This window comes from Pinus tabuliformis, chromosome 4_2, assembly GCF_031772625.1.
Source record: "Pinus tabuliformis cultivar Carrire ecotype Pingquan chromosome 4_2, CPIR1, whole genome shotgun sequence".
In the NCBI taxonomy this organism is placed as follows: Eukaryota; Viridiplantae; Streptophyta; class Pinopsida; order Pinales; family Pinaceae; genus Pinus; species Pinus tabuliformis.
This window is the reverse complement of record NC_142304.1, coordinates 645558-669737: the sequence shown is the minus strand read 5'-3', so window position 1 is coordinate 669737 and position 24180 is coordinate 645558. Positions and strand designations below refer to the sequence as shown.

General features: G+C 38.8%; 1 protein-coding gene and 1 pseudogene across 1 annotated transcript in view; one reads left to right on the top strand and one right to left on the bottom strand.

Moving 5' to 3' along the window:
* The window catches only part of LOC149168081 (uncharacterized), a 182046-nt gene that overhangs the window by 87041 nt on the left and 70825 nt on the right, over positions 1-24180 (bottom strand). The window contains exons 3-5 of the mRNA XM_089428096.1: positions 14465-14524; positions 14267-14367; positions 13769-13806 (exon numbers count right to left, since the gene is read on the bottom strand). Coding sequence (XP_089284222.1) covers positions 13769-13806; positions 14267-14367; positions 14465-14524 — 199 coding nt within the window. The remainder of the gene's footprint in view (positions 1-13768; positions 13807-14266; positions 14368-14464; positions 14525-24180) is intronic.
* Positions 5706-6196, top strand: LOC149168082 (uncharacterized; annotated as a pseudogene).

Here is a 24180-nt window from a genome sequence, read left to right as displayed (position 1 = left end):
ATGTGGCGCTAGCCAGGGACAAACCCCAATGTGGGAAAACCCTTGATCAATTCTTCTTATATGTTCTTCAATAGTTCAGCAGAGAGAGAGAGAGATAGTATGTTTACAACAAAACTCAACACTTTGACTTATCTAGATAAGAGCATAGATCACCTCTACGAAGATGATACATGAGATCAGTTCAAGACATACTGCTTCAACTGATTCTCCAAGGTGACTCCTTCACCTATCGTTGTGTTGCATTTCGTCATCATGTTGCACCTCACCGTGCTACACCATGCTGCACCCATTATCACTATGTTGCATCTCATCATGCTTCATTAATCATGACTGTACCCATCACTGTATTGCATTATGTGCCATTGTTGCACCATGTTGCCATACTGACCTATGTGCTGGCTGCATCTTGCTTGCTTCTTGTCCCTAGCTTGCTTGTTGTCCCTAGCATGCTTGTTGTCCTTTGCATGCTTGTTGTTGCATCTAGTTCGGCAGTTACGGCTTCTGCCCTCTGCGTCAGCTCTCCCAGTTGTTCTGGCAGTTCCGGCTGTTCCCGGCAGTTCCGGCTATTCCCGGCGGTTCAGATAGTTCCGACTATTCCGGCAATTCCGACTATTCCCAGCAGTTCCGACAGTTTCGGTAATTTCGGCTATTCCTGGCAGCTTTTCCCGGCAGTTCCCGACAATTCCGGCAGTTTCAGCTTTTACCGGCAGTTTCGGCTTTTCCCGTTCCGGCAGTTCCTGGTAGTTTCGGCGGTTCTGGCAATTCCATCTATTCCCGACAGTCCCAGCTTTTCCCGACAGTTCCGGCAGTTCCAGGAGTTTCCGGCAATTCCGGCTTTTCCCGGCAGTTCCAGCTTTTCCTAGTAGTTCTGGCTTTTCCCGTTCCGACAATTCCGGCTTTTCCCGGCAGTTCTGGCAATTCTGGCTATTCCTGATAGTTCCAACAGTTATGGCTTTTCCCGACAATTCCAACTTCTGCCCTCTGGATTAGGCAGCGTTATCCCTTAGGATCTCTCCTCCTACTAAAACCCAAAGACAAGTAGAGAGGAAGAGATCCCAAGTGTGTTGAAATGACTTGAAGGCCACCTCTATTTATACTAAAACATTGAGCACAAGTGGGGTTTATTTGGTTGTTGGCCGACCTTGCCGAATTGTCCCATAACACAAATAAATTCATATCTCCATGAATACTTATCGAAATTGGATCAATCCTACACCTCTCGATGAGAGGGATCCAAGAAAAATATCAACTTCCATTAATAAGATGACCCACATGGAGTTTGGCCCTAGTTGCCAATTTTAATATTGATTCAGTTCATATCTTTAACCATTTGAGTTAATTCCTTGATGAGATCATTTTCAACTTCTTTAGTTTCCTTTACTTCAGCTTTTGCTTTGACCTTTCTCTTATCTCCATATTATTCTTCAAAGGCATCAATGATTGATAGTAAAGAATCAAAAGTGTTATCAAGAAACTCATTAAACCAATCCAAAGCATCTCCAAAAAAGGTGAGAACAATAATCTTCATCTTTACATCTTCATGCTAGAATATGGGAGACACGTGTTCACACAGAGGTTGAAATTCTAAAGGTGAGTCTCGGTACTAAAAGCATTGTTACCTCGAAAAGGAGGAAATTCATCTATGGCTTCACCATCTTCATAAGGATAATCATGCGGAGCTCCCTGAATGTTAGTAAAATAACAAGGAGCAAACAAGTCATCAATGATGTCCAGATACAATATAAACTTGAATATTATAAATTTAGCCCACAATTCCAGTCACCAATGATCAACAAGGAATGAATGCAAGATCTAAGCTAATGTGAAATGCAAAATCTTGGTTAATTTTAATTAAGATGCCTATTCTAGATGAATCGTTCTTCCTAGCTATTTTGAGGCTAGTTTCTAGAGTAAGTTGTGGAGAGAAAGCAAGGGGAAGCAAGATATGGCTTGGTTAACGATACCTCCCCTCGAAATCTAACGACTCGATGCCTCCAGCGTTGCATTGACTATGGCTCTGACGATTGCAATGACAATGTGTTGACTACTAAATAGGGTCTATCTTTTGCAAGCTACAAAAAAAAGGTGGTCCTAATTTTCTTTCAACCAAGCTTAGGCTTGGAAGTAAATTTTAAGGATGCAATCTAAACTAGGATGCAAATGCAAAATGATGACCAAGTTAGATAGTTTCAAAGAGATGAGATAATGACAATATGCTTCAATACAAAGATGTAAACCACTTATAACCAAGATTTTTTGAGAAATCAACTTAGATCACAAGGCTACAAGATTTCCAATATAGCAACTTAATGAAGCAAACTTAAGATCTCTTAATGAAAAAACGATAACGATAACAATATGAAAAATCTTTAGTTATAGCATTTAGTAGAGTGTTCTTCACTTACGAGATATAGAGAATAGGAGCAAGTAAAATTTAATGATATCATCACAATTAACTAAAAGACAGAGATTGCTAATTGTGATTTTAAAACGATGAAAAGCAACAAAAAGATTAAACTATGCAATGCAAACGGAGTTAGAATGTAAATGCAGAAGAGAAAATTAGTAAGAAAAAGTGAGTTAGTATGTTAGTTCTCCTTTTGAAATAAAGAGATGGAGAATTCCAAGGGATCCAAGTCCCAACCTCCCCAAGAGAAAAAATTATCTTTTATTATTAGAATTACATGGGAAGGAGGCCCTTCAAGACAAGAAGGAAGTACTCCTCAAAACTTAAAGAGAGATTACAATGACTAGGAATTTTAGATGCAATTCTCTCTTCAAGCTTACAAAATTGGTCCCTTTACAATTAGAATACTTCAGGGAACAATGGATCAGAACCACCTGCAAAAAATTTTTAGAGAAATGCCCAAACCAATTTTAATTCTTCTCTTCGGATATGCAATAATTAAACAAACCTCAAATGCTATATACAAAAAAAATGAAAAAAAAAATTTACAAGGGTTAGATAAAAATTATTTACAAAATTGATCTACAATATTAACAATGGACTAGTTCAAGAGGAACATAAGTCTAGCTCCATTCCCTTGTCGAGTGATTAATAGCTCTAATTAGCAGATCTATCAATTGGAGCACAAAGAAATTCAAATAGATAAGAGAAATAATATTTTTTTATTGTGAGCAATGGCCAAATCTCTGCAAAACAAATCATTAGATAATTCTTGAAGTTTAACACAATGGGCTCTTAAAATTTCTTGTCTTAGGAGTTGGCTGGTCCAACCAAAGACTTTCACGCCCAAGACTTGAATACCATAAAATTCTCTACATACTTAAAATCAAGTTATTAGATCACTAGAGACTAGATAACATAATAAATCTCAAGATTTAGAAATACCAGCTAGATCAATTAACTTAAAATGTTTCTCTAAGCCCAATAACTAATGCAAGATCCATGTGCAAATAGTTAATACAACAACTGGCTAATGAAATAATAACTTATAAAAATTTAATTTCAGTAGAGCATTAAGAACACGATTCAGAAAAATATTACCACAAGAAACAAAAGAGGAACACCACCATGAATAAACCCCAAAGACTTCTTTAATATTTCCAAAAAAATATTACAACAGTGGAGCTTGACTCAGAGCTTTGTTACAAAATTTTCAGTGTCAAATGAAGAGCAAATAGCTTCCTTCTATAGAAAATAGAGAGATCTAGATCCCCCTCCAAGTGAAAAACAGCTAGGTCCAATAAGTTGCACAACTTTTACTTAATCTTGCATAATAAAAACTACTTGGTGCTTGATCCATGCCAAAAATAAATCTTGTCCCTTGATCTTCATGAAGAAATTCGAATTCCATAATAATTTGCTTTTTTCCTGAGCCAAAAATATTATTTTGACCTTTTTTTCACAAAAAAACATTTTTGATTTAATCACCTTGGTCCACAAGCTCAATTTTTGTTAAAAATTTGATTTTTTTCCTTGATAAAGGACCTTGGAAACTGGAATTCTTTTGGACTGTTGACCACTCCATGTCAACTGCCCTATAGCGACACACTTTTTTGCAAAGAGTTTCCATCATGTTCGAGTGTTTGGATCATCCAGGATTCATCATCAGTCTTCAGTATATTAAAGTTGTAAACTCATTCTACATGTTTATAATATAAATGATATTAATAAGACCATTATGTATGTAACAACTTAGGTAAGCATATTGTTTTGGTGACGATTTCTATCCTAGGAGGTTTTTCATCTCACTGATTCATCTATGTTTTTAGACAAAATGATCGGCAAAGTTTTTCCCTCCAACCTCATCACAAAGCTAGGGTGGATTTTATCGTCAAGATCTTAGGTAAGTCCTCGTGTTCTAGTCGAGCCTTTTGTAAAGTGATTTGGGAATAATTTTAGTTAATTGGCTAAATTATTTTATTACAGATCATCTGGTCTACTAGATCATATTTGAGTCACAGAATTGGCTAAATAATTGAGGATCTATAATGAACAAGTGTTCCCCCTTCATGGATTAAACGTAATTATCTTATGTAAATAATATTTTATCCATGATGCTAAAATATTAGAGGATTGAAAAAAATTATTAATCCCCTCAAGTGTCAATTAATTAAATTTTTTGGCAAAAATAAACTAAAAATAAATCCCAAGTCAAAAATTTAATTAATTCGAGTCAAATTTAAGTCTTAGGAAAAATAAATTCTCCAAAAAAAAAAAAAAAAAAATCGTGGGCTCTAGAGAAACTAATTTTTGGAGATCTTCCTATCAAGGGAATATTGAAAATTTCAAGAAATTTTGGACCCTTGGGCCTTGGTGGTTAAGTCAAAATCAATTTTCCAAGGAAATTAGCTCAAAATAATTAACTTTGAGTTAATTAAAAATGAATTAAAAGAGAAATTTGAAAATTCTTCAAAAAATAAATATTTCGACGGTGGAGATTAAAAGATAATCAAATCTTTATCAACGGTCGAGATTTCTTTGACAGAGATCAAGCCAACTAACCATTTGGAAAATATATCTATAAATAAGAAGCCATTTACCTCTCAAATCATCAGATCTTTGGATCGTGTACTAGCTCTTGAAGCTCACTTGTAATTTTTTTGGAATAATAATAATGCAAAATCATTATGGTTTTCATTGATGGTGGTGTTCCTCTTCTGTTGCATATGGTAATATTGTTCTTAATGTTCTGCTGAATAATATTTAGGCCGATAGGCCTTCCTATGCATCAACAATCGTCAACACTTTTACTCTGCTTCGTTCGATCAGGTGAGACACTTTCAACCGTTGATTTGAAGTGTGACTGTTTTTTCCAGTTGTGTTGTGCGCTCTGTGGCATGGCAAGATATTTTTACTGCTTTTTCATAAGATTAGCAGATTTCGTATATCCAATTACCAGATTGAAATCCAATTATTTTTTATTAATTTTTCCCAAATGGCAACGATAAATCTGCAAAAAGATTCATCGTATGTAGTCACTTCATGGAAAACCGTAGGCAAACTCGCTAGCGTTCGTTTGCCTATTACCTTCGCTTCGCATTCAGGCGTTGCGTTCTTTTATTTGATAAACAGGTACACGTTGTTAAGATGAACCTTCTATCTCATACTTGCAAGAGCGTTTCAACAACTAATTCAATGCATGATGAGATATGGATTCCTACTTATGGTCAGAAGAAGATCGTCCCATTGAATAGCCAGGAGACTGCGGAGAAAATGGCACTATGCCCGTTAACGCGGAATCGAACTCGGGACTTGCTGCAACGTCACTGGAATGGGCCCGGGCCTGCTCGGCCTCGACGTGGTCTTGACCGACATCGCCCCCATTCTGCCCTTCCTCAAACGTAACGTGAAGAAAAACACAGCGGCGACCTCCCTCGCCTTGTCTGGAAAACCGGGATCCGGCATTGGAAGAGTGAAGATTTCTCAGCTCTACTGGAACAACGAGAAGCAGATTCAGGTACTGAAGCCTCCATTTGATTTCATTGTTGTCACGGATGTTGTTTATTTGGAGAATACTGTGGATCCTTTGATTTCCACCATGAATGCCCTTTTAGAGTGAATACTGTCATTCTATTAGGTTATCAGATACGATCTCCAGAAGCCCATCAACTTTTTTGGCAGATTTGTCCTAATTATTTCACTGTGGAGAAAGTACCCCATGAGGATTTGCATCCGGAGTATGCATATGAAGAAACTGGTGTGTATATTCTCAGGAAAAAAATGACCTAAGTGTGTGTAAAACAAGGTTTCCCAGGGTTTAGGGGTGGGGTGCAAATTGTATATGGGTTATAAAGTAGAAGGCGCATAAAGTACCTGGCCCTGTTATGCAAAAACTCTGATCAGCTTGCCACTAGGGAAATCTTAGGCAGATCCTATTTCCAGGACTAGGTTGTCCAATTTTGTTCAGCCGTAGGACAACGTTGCAGCTTTTGAAGTCAACATTCTTCTTTATGTGTGCGAGCATGAAGCCTCCCAGGTGAAAGGCGGCCGAAGAAGGCCAGAAAAAGGGTCACTATCATCTCCTTAACTGGTCATTGTCTTTATTTTCTTGATTTTCCAGATGGAAATGATTGGTTTGCGCAGTCAAGACTGTGGAACACTGGCATTTATATTTGCTACTTCTTTGCTTTTGAATGGGGATAATGCTCTGGCATTGCAGGGCTAGGTTTTTTTTTGTGGTTTTGTTATGGCTCATGAATGGATGTGTTTATGGATTGAAATTTAAGGAAAATATGGGTTTACTGTAGCATATGAATGGGATGCATCCAAGCATTGAAATTTCAGAAGTTGGGTTTATTGTGCATATGAAATGGCATGTGTTCATGCTTTTGAAATTTTACTCAAAGAAAAGAAAAGATGGATTTGGTATTGCATATGAATGAGATGTATTCTTCGTATATGCTTGGCCATCTATAGAGGTTTCTTGATTTTGGGTAATTAACTTACTCTAAAATGAAATAAGACATTCATTGTGTTCCTAAAAGTAATTGTACAACGATCCAGTCCAAGAAAACAAGGTTTTCCACAAACCAATTAACTCTTCTAGAAAAATTCAACAATTCCAATTTAATAATTCTATCGGCCTCTCTTTGTACCTTTTGGGACAATTGCTAGTCTTATAAGTTGTTGATTTTTAACCTTTGGAAATAATCTATTGCACAGGTATCTTGTTTAGGTTATGAGATATAAGATAGCACTTTAATTGATAGGTATCTTTAATTCTTTAAGATTATATTGTTATTTTATATCTCTATCGATCTAACAACTTGATCTAATGTGTGCAGAAATCATTTGTATTCGAAAACTTTGGCGTTAAGGGAAGTCCTTAGTTGGACCAGACAACTCACAAAGCATAAAATCTGAAGAGCCTCCCTGATTGAAACCTCGGGATCTATCTAACAAAGTTTCTCTTGTAGAGTTTCTTGGCTAGTGCCTCATTTAAAAATTATTTATCTTTCATATATTGAGTTAATTGATAGATCTGGCTAGGAAGAGCTTATATCTACAAATCTAGCAGCAGAGTTGGACTCATACTCCTCAGATCTGATAGATTTTTATTTTAATTGTATAGATCTGAAATAATTCTTAATTTCTAACATCTGGGTTCTGGGGTTTTTTTTTATTTTTGTATATGTTCAGGATCTAGGGTTTTATTTTTATTTTGTGCAAGTGTAGATCTGAAATTCTTCAAAGGAAAATTGGAGTTTTGAGACAAATCTAAGCACTAGAGGGCAAGATCTTGTCTCAAATTTTGTTTGCAGGGATAAAACGACAAGATCATTCAGTGAAAGTTTCAGATCTGAGATTTCATAAATTTCTGAGATCGATTTTGTGGCAAAATACACAAATTTGGAAGTGAAGTTTAAATATTGGGCGAGGGTTTGTGTTTAAAAAAAACTTTAGGGCCACGAACAGCCCCAAACTCTCTCAGGTCCTCTCCAGCAGCCCTGCCGCATATCCTTCTCCCATTCCGCTGCCTCTTTTCCCTTTTCTGCTGCATGTAGCAGCCTCTGTTTGGCTTAGCGCAGTCCCTCTTTGGGCTGTGTTGCCCTGAAATCCCCCTCACCTCTTTAACGCAGCCCTGTTTATCCTCTTTCCTGCTCGCTGTAGGGTCTCTTTGACCCATCTATCTCAATGCTGACTTTCTGAAGCCTCTCTCCTTAGCTGCTTTCCTTCCCTTAACCCATATTTCCTTCATCTCAGTCACAGTTGATATTTTTCTAGGTTAATCTTTGAAGTGTTGCAAAAATTTCTAGCTGAAGTTGCATACTTGCAGGTGGTCCAGCCCTTGGAAAAATCGTGGACAAGTGTGTTGGACTTCAGCCTCGCTGGTTTGCCATCTCTAACCCCATTGTTCACTGTCTAATTCGGCAAATTAATCACCTCATAACAGTAATAAAAATACTCTAAAATTTATTCACAAATTGCCTTAGACATTATGGGGTTGATTAAATAAATTTGGCAATTTATATTTGACAAAATCTGGAATCTTTTTGGACTGTTGTCTCTGTTATAAGGTCTGATTTACATTCAGTGTGCATCATAAGTATTTTTGGAATTGTCTAACGCATTTGGTACAAAAGTAGTTCACTGCTAGTTCTCTTTTCTCAAGAAATTACTCTCTACTGTCATAATTAACTCACAAACATTAAACTGGCAGAAAAGGCAGAGAGCCATCATGTGGTCTCTCATACTCATGTAATTCTCTCTTATTCAAAAAAATTAATAATACATTTAAATACATGAGTAAGTGGGCTTAAGATAGTGCATCTATCTTAGACTCACTTGGTTGAGACAATTTCTCAACTTACACACTAATTTAGTTGAGCTAGTTGGACAGAATCTCTCATCCAAACTAGAATCTTTAGTTTGAAGAACTCTCATGATTTTATTTATTTAATTTAATAATTGGATTTATTATTGATTTTTTAAGAGAGTGAGGCTAACATGTCCTGGAGCCTATATCTTGTGTTCCTTTTTGTTCTTATGATATTCATGTACTTTATGGTTTTGGTAACTGCTTGATGAAAAAGATATAATAAAGTAATTAAACACCAGCAAATCTCACAAGTAATTATCACGTAAGAGAAATCAACCCTAATCTACAAACCCCTTGATTTCTCAACAGGTATCAAAGCTAAGGTGAAGGAAGGAAGGTTGAAGATCACATCATTATTGCCTATCCTATTGGAAGACACTCTTGAAGCAGCCATTTATTCTCTCTCTCACTCTTCAATGGCAATTTGTATGATGAAAGAACTTAAGACTCTTAGGAGTCTCTTTCTCTCCATCAAAAGTGGCATCATGAAATTTATCTCCAAGCTATCTAAAAGGGTCATGGATGCAAGTTTATTTTTTGCACTCACAAGTACTTTTGAAGATGATAGTATTTGGGTAATTGATAGTGGAGCCTCCAAACATATGACAAGGGAATGTGAACAACTTCAAACCATATCAAAAGGAATTTCTTCCCATTCAGTTATACTTGGAGACAAGAAGAGCTATTATGTCAAGGGAATTCGATGTACTTCCTTGGAGCTAGAAACCAGTGGCAGCATTCATCTCAACAATGTACTCTTAGTTCCAAGTTTGAAGAAAAAAAGTACTTTCTATTTCTTGCTTAGAAGGTAGAGGTGATAGGGTTGCTTTTGTTAATGGCAAAGTAATTGTATGGGGTAAAGGATCTAGTATTGAAGATGCTAAAACTATTGGGATTCATGAGGGGAGGTTGTATAGGCTTCTTACACCTCTTCATCAAGCTCTAGTACATTTAGAAATAAGTCCTTGTGAGCTTTGGCACAAAAGATTTGGTCATCTTCATTATAAGATTTTGCCATCTCTGAATCATATGGTTAATGGCATCCCTGAACTAAAAGAAGAGCATGAAGGAGTCTTTAAGGGATATGCTTTTGGCAAGAATATAAAGAAACCATTTACAAATAGTGACACTAGATCCAATGAAATCCTAGATCTTATTCATTTTGATGTTTGTGGTCCCATGGCAGAAAATTCTCTTGGAGGTCATCAATATTATGTGACATTCATTGATGATCGCTCAAGAAAATCATGGATATAACTACTCAAGTCTAAAGATGAAGTATTTGAAAATTTTCAAGAGTTCAAGGCAGAAGTGGAAAATTTGACAAAAAGAAAGACAAAAATCTTGAGATTCGACAATGGTGGAGAGTACACTTCCAAACATCTTATGGCTATTTATAAGGAAGCAAGAATTAAGTGGGAGCTAATAGTTCCCTACAATCATCAACAGAATGGTGTGGTTGAAAGGAAGAACCAATCAATTGAAGAATGTATTAAAGCCATGCTTCATGATCAAGACCTACCTAAGTTCTTATGGGGAGAAGCAGCAGTGACAACAGTATATATTCAAAATCAAAGTCCTCACAAAATCCTCGATGACATGACTCCAAAAGAAGCATTCTCAGGAAAGAATCCAAGTGTTGACCGTCTTCAAATATTTGGATGCCCCGTATACATTTACATTCCCAAAGACAAAAGGAACAAATTGGAAACTGTGGGTATCAGAGGCATCTTTGTTGGTTACAGTACATCATCCAAAGCCTATAGAGTCTACATCAAGGAAGAGCGAAGAATTTAAGTAAGTTGAGATGTTATCTTTGACAAAAGTATTGCATATAAGAAATCCAAGGATATTCCTATCGAGAATATGTACCAATCTTTGAAGATATCTTGGAATATAACAAAAATAAAGAACCTACAACTAATCATGAAGATGTTGAAGGACCAAGTGAACCAGTGCAACAAGTCATCTTTCCAAAGACTCGTAAGAGGCCAGCTTGGTTAAGAACAACCCTACAAGAAGTCGAAGGGCATGCAGCAACAAGAGGAACTTTCATAGAAAGCAAGAAACCAAAAATATATTTAAGGTATGCAGCTTACATAACTAAGCTCATTGAAGTAGAACCATCTACTTATGAGGAATCAGCAACACATCAAGAATGGAGAAAAGTTATGCAAGAAGAATATCTATCCATAATGAAAAATGATGTCTAGGAAACTGTTCCTAGACCAAGTGACAAAATTGTTGTCACTTCCAAATGGATATACAAAATTAAACATGCAGTTGATGGGAGCATTGACAAATAAAAAGCAAGGTTTGTGGCAAGAGGCTTCTCCCAAAACGAAGGAGTCGATTATGAAGAAACATCTGCCCCTACAGCTAGATATACAACCATAAGATCATTAATCTCTCCGGTTGCCACCATGGGATGGAACATTCACCAGATGGATGTTAAAACAACGTTTCTAAACAGAACAATAGATGAAGAAGTTTACATTGAACAGACCCAAGGATTCAAAGTCCATAATAGGGAATCACAGGTCATTAAAGAAAGATCTACATGGCTTGAAGCAAGCCCCTAGAGCTTGGTATGCAAGAATGGATGCATATCTTCTAAGACTTGGCTTTGTAAATAGTTCTGCAGATCCAGACCTCTACATCAAAGTAGTCAAGAATGAACCCATGATCATACTATTATATGTTGATGACTTACTTGTTACAAGTGTAGAGCATTGTATTCAAAAATGCAAGAAGCGGTTGATAGCCATATTTGACATGAAGGATCTTGGGCTTATGCACTACTACTTGGGATTAGGGTATGGCAAAAGCCAAGTGAAATCTATCTTGATCAAGGAAAATATGTGATCAAGATATTACAAAAGTTTGGCATGATTGATAGTGTAATATTCCAAATGGAAAAATATCATAGATAACAAAAGTAATGAACTAGCTATAGCTACAAAATTCAGAAATGCACAACCATACATAATTGAACATAAAAAGATGAGCAAAAACTTTGACTCATTGTATTAATCCTAGTAAATGAGTACAATTAATGAGATCAAAGGAACCTAGGCTTGTTGCTGCAAGCTATGGCTAAAAAGATTCCCCATGAAGAACTTCGCATGCCCAAGGAGAATTGTTAGCTACGGCTGGGAGGAAACTGGAAGAACTGCTCTGAAGAGTGCCCGGAATGAGCTGAAACTTTGATGGTGGCCTCTCCACTAGATATCTGGGAAGACCCAGAAAAATCTCACGAACCCAAGTGGCGGAAATGGTCCTAGGGTAAACTGTGCCCTCCTCCAACAATTTATGTTGTTGGCTGTTGAATGGAACTAGGAATTCTGCCCTCAGAAGGGCTCAGAACATTCTGTAAAATTAATCCTAGCCTCCTCTTACCAAAGCCACAAAAACACCGAAAGGATTTGGGTTGAAACCAACGTGCCTCAGTGACCCCAAGGGATGTTCTAACTAGCTCGAAAAATGCCCTAAACAAAAAATATTTTTGTAGAAGGGCAATCAATTCCTGGAAAATCTCCTCACCCCTGCAAATCACTCCTCCAATCCTCCTTATTTCTCCTTAGCCCAAACTCCCCAAATCTCCCTGTCAAAATATCTGCGTAGTAACTGTCCAGAACCCCTATGCAGACCCTGAAATAGATAAATTTGATCCTCCAAAATGCAACACTCTCTGCCTTGCAAATCACTAAGGAAAAACTCATCCTCCCTATGGATAAATCTTTGCAAATTTTCCAACCAAAACTCTATTGTTTGTTAGCTCCTCTCAACCCCTTCGAATCTCCTTCTGTGCCCTAAGAGAAGCACACTCCAATAGGAAATAGTCTGAAATGTAGCTCCTAGAGAAGCCTTGAGATGGACTCCTTCTTACTCCCCTAGGGTGACACTCAAAGTTCACCAAAGGAAGAGTTGAAATTCCCGCTTAGAAATTCCTTGTGCTAAACAACACGGTTGTCTTGGCTAAGCAGCTCAAGAGAACTAAGGTTGAAATTGTTAAATGACAAAAGATACAAATGAAGGCCTCTTCTCCTTATTTATAATTGTTGGCCTGGTGCACCTTTGGAAGGGCCTCTTCTTTAATTTCTGCATATTAAAGAGTTCATATGGTTTGAGAGGGCATGTTTGTACCAACCTAACTATGTATCTCTATATACTCTCCGAGCCCTCTTGTTTGTTGGTCGCATTACCTTCATCACCCATTGGATTGGCGCTGTTCTTGGCATCCCACCATCCATTTATTGTTAAAAGATTCTCTTACTTTCTCTTAGTGAAATCCCCATATCATGACAAAGGAGCGCCAGTCTAAAGTGAGAAAAAGGGTTGAGGTGGGGGGAAAGGCCAACCTTTCTAAGTTTCCCTAGGATTATACTTGTGTTTCAAGGTTTTATCACTTGAGTGCAGGTTCGGGAGGAAACAGGACCTCCTCTATTTTCAGTAACACAAATCTGCACATTATGAGAAAGATTAAAAAAAATAAAAAGATTACACCAAAGCCGTTCATTAAGAAAATCTAATGTTTGTTCAATGAAGGTGATAGGCTCAAAGATGTCTGGCAAAATATTTCGATCACAAAAATCTATACAAAAACTATGATAACCCGTTATTATGATTTTCTTCACAGCAGGAAAATAGGAAAAAATACCTAGTATGCTGTGCTATTGAGGGAAAATGCAGTCACCAGTTCATAAATTTACTTTAAAACTAAAATTCAGGTTCACTGATTGGAAAGTAGCATAACTCTTACAGTATGGCAGTTACTTTTGGTCATGCTATCTCTAATTCATGAAGGGACTTTTACAGATTTTGCTGCTGTCTAATCAAGTTTTGAACAAGCATAAAAATATTTCTTCAATGTGTTCAATTCAAAGAACAGGTTTGTGCTTATCAAGAAAACTAAGGAAGATAAGAAATTGAATTCAAGGTAAGAAGGATTAATATCAAAGCAATTTAATAACATCACTTACATAATTCCTTCAAAGCCTGGGCCTCCAATTGAAATCCTCTGGCCACAATAAAACACGTTGAAACTGATTACCACTACAGTCATGGAGATCAGAACTAACAAGCTTACGAAATCATATGTGAAAGTACTTCATCTACTATGAAAGAGTACAACTAGCTGGCTATGATCCTAGCTAACATGGATGAGCCTGAGAATTAGAAAAAAGGTGCCAAACATTTAAACTATTCCTCTAATCAATAATCATGCATATAGACAACATGCCAGATTGAAAAACTATGGAAACTTGATGACAAGAAGTCCATTCTAGCAAGAACACAAACCACAAAATCAACAAGAAGAGAAATTTTAAGAAACACTCAAGATGATTATGAATTTGGAATTTAACCTAGAAACTATTCAAGCTATCTTAACATAGTCCATCCAAAAGTTGAGAACAACCAGAATGAAAATTAAAAATGGAATAAATGAAAGATAACCCATCTTAATCTTCAGACATTACCTGGTTTATAATTGGTGAGGAGCGATGTGCACCACAAGGAGTATTTTCTGCTCTGTAAAGAGGAATATGAGTCAAAAGAACTCTTGGCAGTGGATTTGTCTCTGCAACAGTTCAAACAATTTGTTATAATTTCTCTAGTCATGAAAAAATTTAAAAGTATAGTTTCACATCCAACTTCATCAAGTGTATTTACACTACCTGCTGATACATTTTGGATGAAATCCCAAGAGGCAGAGGTAAGCTTCCCTTCAACAGCTCCTGCACCCAAGAAAACAAGCTGACCATTATTGCCAGTCACACTTTTTCGTTTGGAAAATTAAAAAGAATAACTCACGAATCATTTAATCTGTCAAGGTCTCAAGAAAACTACTAAATAACTTCTGTGCCTACTACTAGAACATTATCAAAGCTAACAATTCCTTCAATTTCCTCTATCCTTCTTTGCCAATGTTCTGACTCGAAAGGTCATTTATACGCATCTTTGATCTCTTCACTCCCAAAATCATTTGATCTGCTGAGGTCGCAAGACCACTGTTGAACTAATATTGCACATTCTGAAAAATCACTTCTAGTTCTATGTTTGCTCACTGCTAACAATTATTTCAAGTTCCTTATTGCTTCTCTCAAAGTTTAAGCTTCAAAGAACACCATAATAGTTTGTCATATTCCTTGAGATGCAACCAAAAGGGAGTAATCTGCAACTTAGGAAATGTAAGGCATCAATTGGAAAAAGAAAATGCGCACAATTGAGGTTAAGTTACCTCAAGACTATTTGTTGTACATTTTCTCAAGACAGGATACAATAAACTAATTTTCAACTTCATAGATTGCAGAGTTCCTTTGGAAAAAAAATGTCTATTTGAGGCTAACTCAACGTTATGCTCAAATTTGCTTCAGTTAGCTTACAATAGAACACTTTCCACTGTACGTCTAGCCTCATCTTTACGGTTGAACTGGGTAACAAGTTCATGCAACTACTATTCCTAGATTTTGAACAATCCTGTTAGTTGACTTACTTCACCATCTAGCATGTTACCTCATAAATCAGCATGGTGTTTTTAGAATACAAAACATCTCTTCAGTTGAAAGATAGAACCAGACCTGACTCTGAATATTAAACAATACCAGAGAAGAAGACCTTAAATCCACCACCTAAGTTTGCTTGCATGGGAGTTGAGCATAATTGATACTCTTAAAAGAAAAGATGTTAATTTTTGGAGATCTTCTACTGATATTTTGGAAGGAGAAGGGTGCTCTTCTGTTTGAGTCCACTGTTGATCTGCTGTTGGGCAAGTTCAGTCCTAATCTCATGCTGATGGGTGAATTTAACATGAGTCATGCTTGTGGGGATTGCCGAATTGGAATGCCTATCTTCACAAGTCATTATGTGCCTTGCAAAGGGGGTTGTTTGTGTTGATGTTTATGTAGCTTGCAGCATTGGGCAGACATTCTCCCACAGGATCATGCCGATTTGACTAGGGGGGAATGATACATTCACCCATGGGGCCACACTGATTTGGCAAGGGGTGAATGACCCGGGGCAGTCTTTCTCCCATTAGCCTTGGTGTTTGGCTCGGAGAGATTGGCCCATGTTACTCACATTGCCTGCTCTGGGATGGAGTGATCTATTTTTTATAGATCCGATTTGATTTGTTTATTTAATAGCGTTTTTCACCCATTAATGGAATAAACAATTTTAGTCTAATGTTGGGTTGTAATGTAGGCTCAATAAGTGAAGGGGTTACTTGTGATGAGGGGCTTCTTATTGGACTCCACTCAACATCAGAGCTCTATATAAATAAACGAGTATGTGAGGAGACACTCATCAACAAAGCAAGCTCGTTCAATCTTTTATAGTGGAGGAGAAATTCAGCTAAGGGCAAATTTGCTCATTTTCATCTTTTCTCCATCATTCTATCTCCCTCTTGCAGGCCACACGTGTAAGAATTGATTGAGTTTGACCAGCACTTTGACAGCCACACGTGGAGATTGACTGAGGGTTTGACCACATCTTGACCAAGTTTTGACTGCAGGGTTTGACCGAGTTCGACCGTAGGTTTACAAAGTTTGACCACAGGAAGGTTGACTGAGTTCGACCACAACCAGTTTTACAACATGAAAGTTGAAAGTAGATCAGCACGTGTTACTTTGACGACAGATCTGCATGGGAGACTTTGACTGCAGATCTGCATGTGTGAGTTTGACTGCAGACTTTGACCTTTAACCAGCATTTGTTGATTTCGGGTAGCATCGGATGTGCTCTAGCCACGAAATTTGGTGGAGAGGTTGGGGCACATGAGATCTCCAACACCCAGAAAGGGTTTGGGCAGATTCTAAACAGATCAGGAGATATTAAAATAATTAATATTTTAAATGGAGTACCTAAGTCTAAACCTAGGGAAAATAAAATATTAATGTGTATTAATATGAATCTGTGTTAGAATGGTCCAAAAGACATGGATCAAGCCAGATCTAATCTTAGTCGTTGATAAGGGACTTACTCTCAGCCATTGAGATGTCAACAGAAAAAGTATAAGATGCAGCTTGAGGGGCACTTGGAGAAGACACTGAGAGAGACCAGTCAATTCAATTTCTGGAGCGAGATTTGCTGAGAAATTGAACCAGTGGTCTGGAGATGTAACGACCTAGCTATAAAATAAACATTAAATAAATTATATTAATCAATTAATAAAATAATAAAAATAAATTAATGATAAAGTATTTTAATATAAGTCTAAACCTTTATATTAAAATCAAACAAAAAATATTAAATCAACAAAAAACAATATACCTTTTAAAAGAAATATATATGGCGTGACATGGAAGGGTGTCACAAGGAGGTGAAGCGGTGGGTTGCTGGTGGAAGGGCGGCCACCGCCAAGAAACAATTTATAAACCAGAGAGAACAGTTTTGGGAGGGCATCGGGAAGAAGAAGAAAGAACGAAAGGGGATACTGAAGAAGGGCGGAACTTTATAAACTTGAGTTACCAACAGAAGGAGAGCTGGTTGTTCTGAGGTTTTTGGGCACGGGGGAACAGTCTGCTTCAACTGAGAAGCTTACTGGACTGAGTAGCGAGATTCTACTCAGTTTGGCTGGGTGGTTTCGGTCTTTTGGTAAACGGGAGCGAATTGGAGAAGTTCTGAAACATCTTCATCCGCAGCAGGTATCCGCAGCAGACCAATTAAGTACTTCTCATCAATCAATTAGTTATATGAAGTTTTGTATAAATTTAGAACAAAATTTTAAGGTTTCATACCCTGCTCAGGATAGATAGCTCTATAAAATCTCTTTACAATGTTTACAGTTCAGTGAATCTTTATAGTTGCAGAAATGGTTCTTTAAATTAGTTCAGCCCTTACAGGAGAGCAGTCAGGAGGCAGCAAGTACAGAACAGAGAGACGAAAGATCAGCGCAGAAGAGGCAGATGCAGAGCCAGAGGAAGCCCGCAAAGGCAGCAGAGACTGCACAGAGCCAGAAGGGTTTGCGTCATCCACACAGAGGCTGTAGGAGTGACGCAGAAGCCCAAAGAGGTTGCGTAAAGCCTCAATAGGCTGACGCAAAGGGTTTCAGGCTGACGCAGAGGGTTTCAGGCTGTAGCAGAGGTCAGTAGGGCCTATGCTGGGTTTAGGAAAGTGTTGGAAATTTGTCTATCTGTGGGTAAGCCAGTTTGGCACCCTGTTGTACAAGAAACTTGCTGAATAAAAAAATCCTCCCTTGCTGCACCGGTTTTCCCACATTGGGTTTTTCCGGGGACATTAGTCCAAAATAACTGTGTCAATGTGTGCATATTTTTGTTTCTGTATTACGATTTGATATCTGTAGTAATATTTATTTTAATGTTTGTTGAAGTAAATTCATGAATAACTTATGATGAAATAAGTAGGAAAAGTAAATCAGTTGCTACAGTGATAGAATTTTCACATGGTATCAGAGCAAGTAATCAGAGACAGAAAGGGAAAATCAGTTATGGGTCGAGACCACGATGCAGAGGCATCCACCTCAAGGGACTCACGCAAATTTTCAGAAGATTGCACAAGAGAGAGAGATTTCAATTTCTCTATGTTGGCTTCCAGGTTGGAAGAAGAAGTGGCGTGCATGACTAGTGTTGCATCATCAGAAGTATGGTATATAGACAGTGGAGCCTCGTGGCATATGACGGGAATCAAGGAGTGTTTCTCAGAATATCGAGAAGAGAAGATGAAATTTCAGATCACCATGGGGAACAAGGCAAAGTGTACTCCAGTAGGAAAGGGTACCATTGTTTTTCAAACAAAATCGAGAGAGCGGTTCCATGCCACAAATGTGCTGCATGTGCCAGGATTGGGGATGAACTTACTTTCCGTATCACAATTACAAGGCAAGGGCTATGACGTCTACTTCATCAAGGAAAAGGTATACGTCAAACACCCGAGTTGGAAAAAGAAAGTGCAAATCGAAATCAAAAGTAATCGGTTGTACAGATTACAACTAGAATCTCCAATGGCACTAATAGGCAATGATGGGGACAAAGACTTGAACGAACTATGGCACAGAAGGATGGGTCACTTGCACCATGGAGCTCTGAGAATTCTCAGGAGCACTGTAACAGGAGTTTCAGATCTGAGTACGAAACGAGATGATGTATGTAGGGGATGCGCTCTAGGAAAGTATGCCAAGGCGGCATTTCCTAGGAGCAACCACAAGGCCAAGAGTGTACTAGGATTGATACACTCAGATATCTGCGGACCTATGTCTGTCAAAGCTCTCAACGGTGCCGAGTATTTCCTTACTTTCATTGATGACCACTCGAGGAAAACTTGGATCTATTTACTGAAAACCAAGGATGAGGTTTTCTGTCGATTCAAGGAGTTCAAGGCTCTAGTGCAGAATCTGACGGGTAAGAAAATAAAATTCTTGCACTCAAATAATGGTGGAGAATATGTCGATAAGGACTTCACTGATTTTTGCGCTAAGGAGGGCATCAGAAGAGAGTGGAAAGCTCCCTACAATCTGAAGCAAAATGGGGTGGCAGAAAGGAAAAACAAGACTATTGTAGAAGCAGCTAGGGCCATGCTGTATGATCAAGATATGCCAAAATTCCTGTGGGCAGAAGCATGCATCACAACTGTCTACGTTCAGAACAAGACTCCTCATCGGGCATTGGGCAAGATCACTCCAGAGAAAGTCTTCACTGGGAAGACACCTGAAGTCAGACATTTCAGGATATTTGGAAGTTTGGCATATTGTCGCATACCCGAAGAAAAGAGGAAGAAGCTGGATCAGACTGCAGAAAAGGGGTATCTGGCAGGATATAGCGAGAAAGCTAAGGCATACAGGATCTCTCTTCCAGGGAGCAGGAAGGTAGTAGTACGACGAAATGTAAATTTCATGGAGGACAGAGCTTTCAAAAGATCTCGCAAAATGCCTTCCAAGGGGCAGTCGAAAGACGATCTGTTGGTCATGCCTCTTCAACAAACAGAAGTGAAGAATCCTTCCTCAGATCAGGAAGATTATCAAGATGAGGAAGAGGAGCAAACAAAAGCACCCGTTGGCAGAGGAAGAACCAGCAGGGAACTTCGTCAAATTCTACGTTATGCAGAGAACTTCATCGAAGAGCCAAAGAACAGTAAAAGGGAGCGAAAACAGCCATACAAGTATCCGACGTTAGTAGCTCAGGATGGAGAGCCTGCCAGCTTCAAGGAGGCAGGTCAGCATCAGGTCTAGCTAAATGCGATGGTGGAGAAGTATAACTCCATAATGGTAAACGATGTCTGGGAGGTGGTGTCAAGGCCTCAAGACAGATCTGTGGTAGGTTCAAGATGGATCTATACGATCAAATACGTTGCAGACGACAGTATTGAAAAATACAAGGCCAAGTTTGTGGCTAAGGGGTATGCTCAAAAGGAAGGGATTGACCATGAGGAAACCTTTGCCCAGTAGCCAGGTATACATCTATTAGGACCGTGATATCTCTTGCAGCCCAGATGGGATGGGAGATCCATCAAATGGATGTCAAGACGGCATTTCTGAACGGGGTAATAGAAGAAGAAGTATACATTGAAAAACCAGAGGGCTTTGAAACTCATGAGAAGAAGTCTCATGTATACAGACTGAAGAAAGCTTTGTATGGGCTGAAGCAAGCACCAAGAGTGTGGTATGGTCGAATAGATGGCTACTTGCAGAAGATGGGGTTTGTCAAGAGTGACGTGGATCCGAATCTCTACTATCTGGTCATAGAGAGCGAGCCACTTATCTTAGTATTATATGTGGATGATCTCTTCCTGACTGGATCATCCAGACTCCTTGAAGACTATAAGAAGAATCTAGCCACAAAGTTCAATATGAAGGATCTGGGACGAATGCACTATTTTCTAGGGTTGGAAGTTTGGCAGCAGAAAAGAGTAATCTTCCTTGGGCAAGGAAGGTATGCTACAGAAATTCTGAAAAGGTTCGGGATGGGAGACTGTAGACCTATGGCTATGCCAATGATCACCAACTGGAAGAAGATTGATGCATCAGAAGACAAGGATGTCGATCCCACCCTATACCGACAGCTCATAGGGTCCCTGATGTATCTAGTCAATACTAGGCCAGATATTTGCTACGCTGTCAACACCCTCAGTTAGTTCATGGTGGAACCAAAGAGGGCTCACTAGGCAGCAGTCAAGCACGTTCTCAAGTATTTACAAGGAACAGTTGATTATGGGCTCTTGTACAACAAGGGGAAGGATATCAGGTTCAGTGGATTTATCGATGCAGATTGGGCAGGAAGTTCAGTGGATCGGAAAACTACCTCTGGGTACTGTTTCAACATTGGATCAGGAATAACCTCCTCGTGCAGTAGGAAACAAATGTCTGTGGCTCTGAGCTCATCTGAGGCAGAATATATGGCAGCAAGCACAACTTCGTGTGAGGCCATATGGCTTAGAAAACTGTTGGTAAACTTATTCAGAAGAAATATGGAGGTGACCAGGATCATGTGTGATAATCAGAGTTGCATCAAACTCTCTGAGAATCCAATATTTCATGACAGGTCAAAGCATATTGACATCTGGTGTCACTTTGTCAGAGACTGTGTCCAATGTGGAGTTGTACAGTTGAGCCACACTCCTACAGGGGAACAAGTGGCAGATATCCTCACCAAGGCCCTTGGAAAACCAAAATTTGACTACTTCAAAGAAAAGATGGGGATGGTAAAGAACCCCTTTCAGAAGTAGTGTGTTAGCAGCACGAATGAAGAGGGAGTTGCAGTGCAGATGCAGTGTTGGGAGAAAGGACCAACAACGGCACAGGTGCAGAGGGAGTTGCAGTGCAGATGCAGTGTTGGGAGAAAGGACCAACAGCAGCACAGATGCAAATGAAGGTGCAGTGCTGGGAGAAAAGGACCAGCAGCAACACAGATGCAGAGGGAGTTGTCGTACAAATGCAGCAGTGGCAGTGGCAAAACCATGGGCAGCAGTACAGGATGCAGCAGTATAGAGGATGTTGGTCAAGGAGCCCTACATTAGCACAGGTACCGATGTCGGATGATCAAAGTAATACTCAGTGAGGAGTATTGCTAGAGCACAATCCTCGCTAAGAGGGAGTGTTGATTTGGGGTAGAATCGAATGTGCTCTAACCACGAAATTTGGTGGAAAGGTTGGGGCACATGAGATCTCCAATACCTAGAAAGGGTTTGGGCAGATTCTAAATAGATCAGGAGATATTAAAATAATTAATATTTTTAATGGAGTACCTAAGTCTAAACTTAGGGAAAATAAAATATTAATGTGTATTAATATGAATCTGTGTATGGTCCAAAAGGCATGGATCAAGCCAGATCTAATCTTAGTCGTTGATTAGGGACTTAATCTCGGTCGTTGAGATGTCAAGAGAAAAAGTATAAGAGGAGGCTTGACGGGCACTTGGAGAACACACTGAGGAAGACCAGTCAGTTCAATTTCTGGAGCGGGGTTTGCTGAGAAATTGAACCAGTGGTCTGGAGAGCAATCAGGAGGCAGCAAGTACGGAACAGAGAGACGGGAGATCAGCGCAGAAGAGGCAGACACAAAGCCAAAGGAAGCCACACAGAGGTAGCAGAGACTGCGCAGATCCAGAAGGGCCTGTGTCATCCACGCAGATGCCGCAGGAGTGATGCAGAAGCCCAGAGAGGCTGCGCAAAGCCTCAGTAGGCTGACGCAGAGGGTTTCAAGCTGACGCAAAGGGTTTCAGGCTATAGCAGAGGTCAGTAGGGCCTACGCTGGGTTTAGGAAAGTGCTGGAAGTTTGTCTATCTGTGGGTAAGCCAGTTTGGCACCCTGTTATACAAGAAAATTATTGAATAATAAATTCCTCCCTTGCTGTAATGGTTTTCCCACATTGGGTGTTTCCGGGGACATCAGTCCAAAATAACTGTGTCAATGTGTGCATATTTTTGTTTCTGTATTAAGATGTGATATCTGCAACAATATTTTATTTTAATGTTTGTTGAAGTAATTTCATGAATAACTTATGATGAAATAAGTAGGAAAAGTAAATCAGTTGCTGCAGTGATAGAATTTCACAGCATTGACTCCAGATTTTTGAGTTGAATTTCTGACTGGTTTGACCAACATTGACTAGCAGCAGTTTGACCTGGTTTGTGGTGATTTGACTTGTAATGTTGACACAGATTTCTCGACAAAATTCTAATTTATAACCCTTGCAGAAAAGACAACTTCTCCTCAAGAAAAATTTGTTGGGTTTTCTCCCAAGCTTGGGTTTCCCAGGGTAAAAATATTGTGTTCACTATGCATGGTTGTCTTGACAACTTCTCCTCAAGAAAAATTTGTTGGGTTTTCTCCCAAGCTTGGGTTTCCCAGGGTAAAAATATTGTGTTCACTATGCATGGTTGTCTTTCTATGATCTTTATTGTTTCTACTACATTTACAATTGAAATTTGTGTGTAATCATTTAATGATATCAGTGGCATGAGAAACATTGTTTGAAAATCATTAGGAAGTAATTATCAGATCATAAAATTGTATTCTACTACACATGCTATAGGATTCAACAGTTTGTGGTCCAATACGTGTTGTTTATGGCCATTCTAGAGTACTGTACAGTAATTTTCTTAGGGCTAGATTGTTTTTTGCTTTAGATAATTGCATTTACAAACTTTTCATCATTTACATATTGCATTCACCTCATAACATCATAACATCATTAGCAATTATGTAGAAAGAACAATAACATCAACAATGCAGTGGAATAGTAAGGAACAACAGAAGAAAAGCATACACAATAGAGACACTAGAAGTTAGGTCAAAGACCAAGGCAGAACCCCACAAGGGGGAAAACCCATCCAGATTCCTCTTCTATTAGATATTCATCAATTGTTTAGCTAAGATACAAAGTACAATGAGAGTGAGGTACATCAATCACATCAAGCCTCCTAGGGCCAACCTAAGTTAGTTCACAACTTCGATTGTGAACTGAATGATATAAGTCTTGTTACCCACCATTTTGTGGGTGATATCCCTAGGAGAAAAATTTCTCCAAGATGGTCCTTAGCTGACAACCAACAGCCCCTTGCAACCACCAACTAGCTCGTTGTGTCATTTGTCTGACACCTAAGCCAACCATGTGGTCCCTCACCCATCTACCATGATCGTATGTTTGACGGTGGGCCTCACAAACCTAAAGGTATGCCTTGTCATTTGGTAATTGAGTATTATAGTTTTCTTATCATGGACACTTTTGGGCATGGATTAATGGGGGAATTCGGCGGAAAGAATGGACTAGGTCTGTGCTGTTGTACCCTAGACCTCTTTTAGATGTTAACCTTGTACCCTAGTCCCGTGGGATCCCTTTTACTGACGTTAAGGCTTTAGGGATGGAATTACATGGGAAACCCTGATTTTGGTTGTGTGGTACCACTCCCTCATCCATATATATTACTCCCCTTCCACTCAT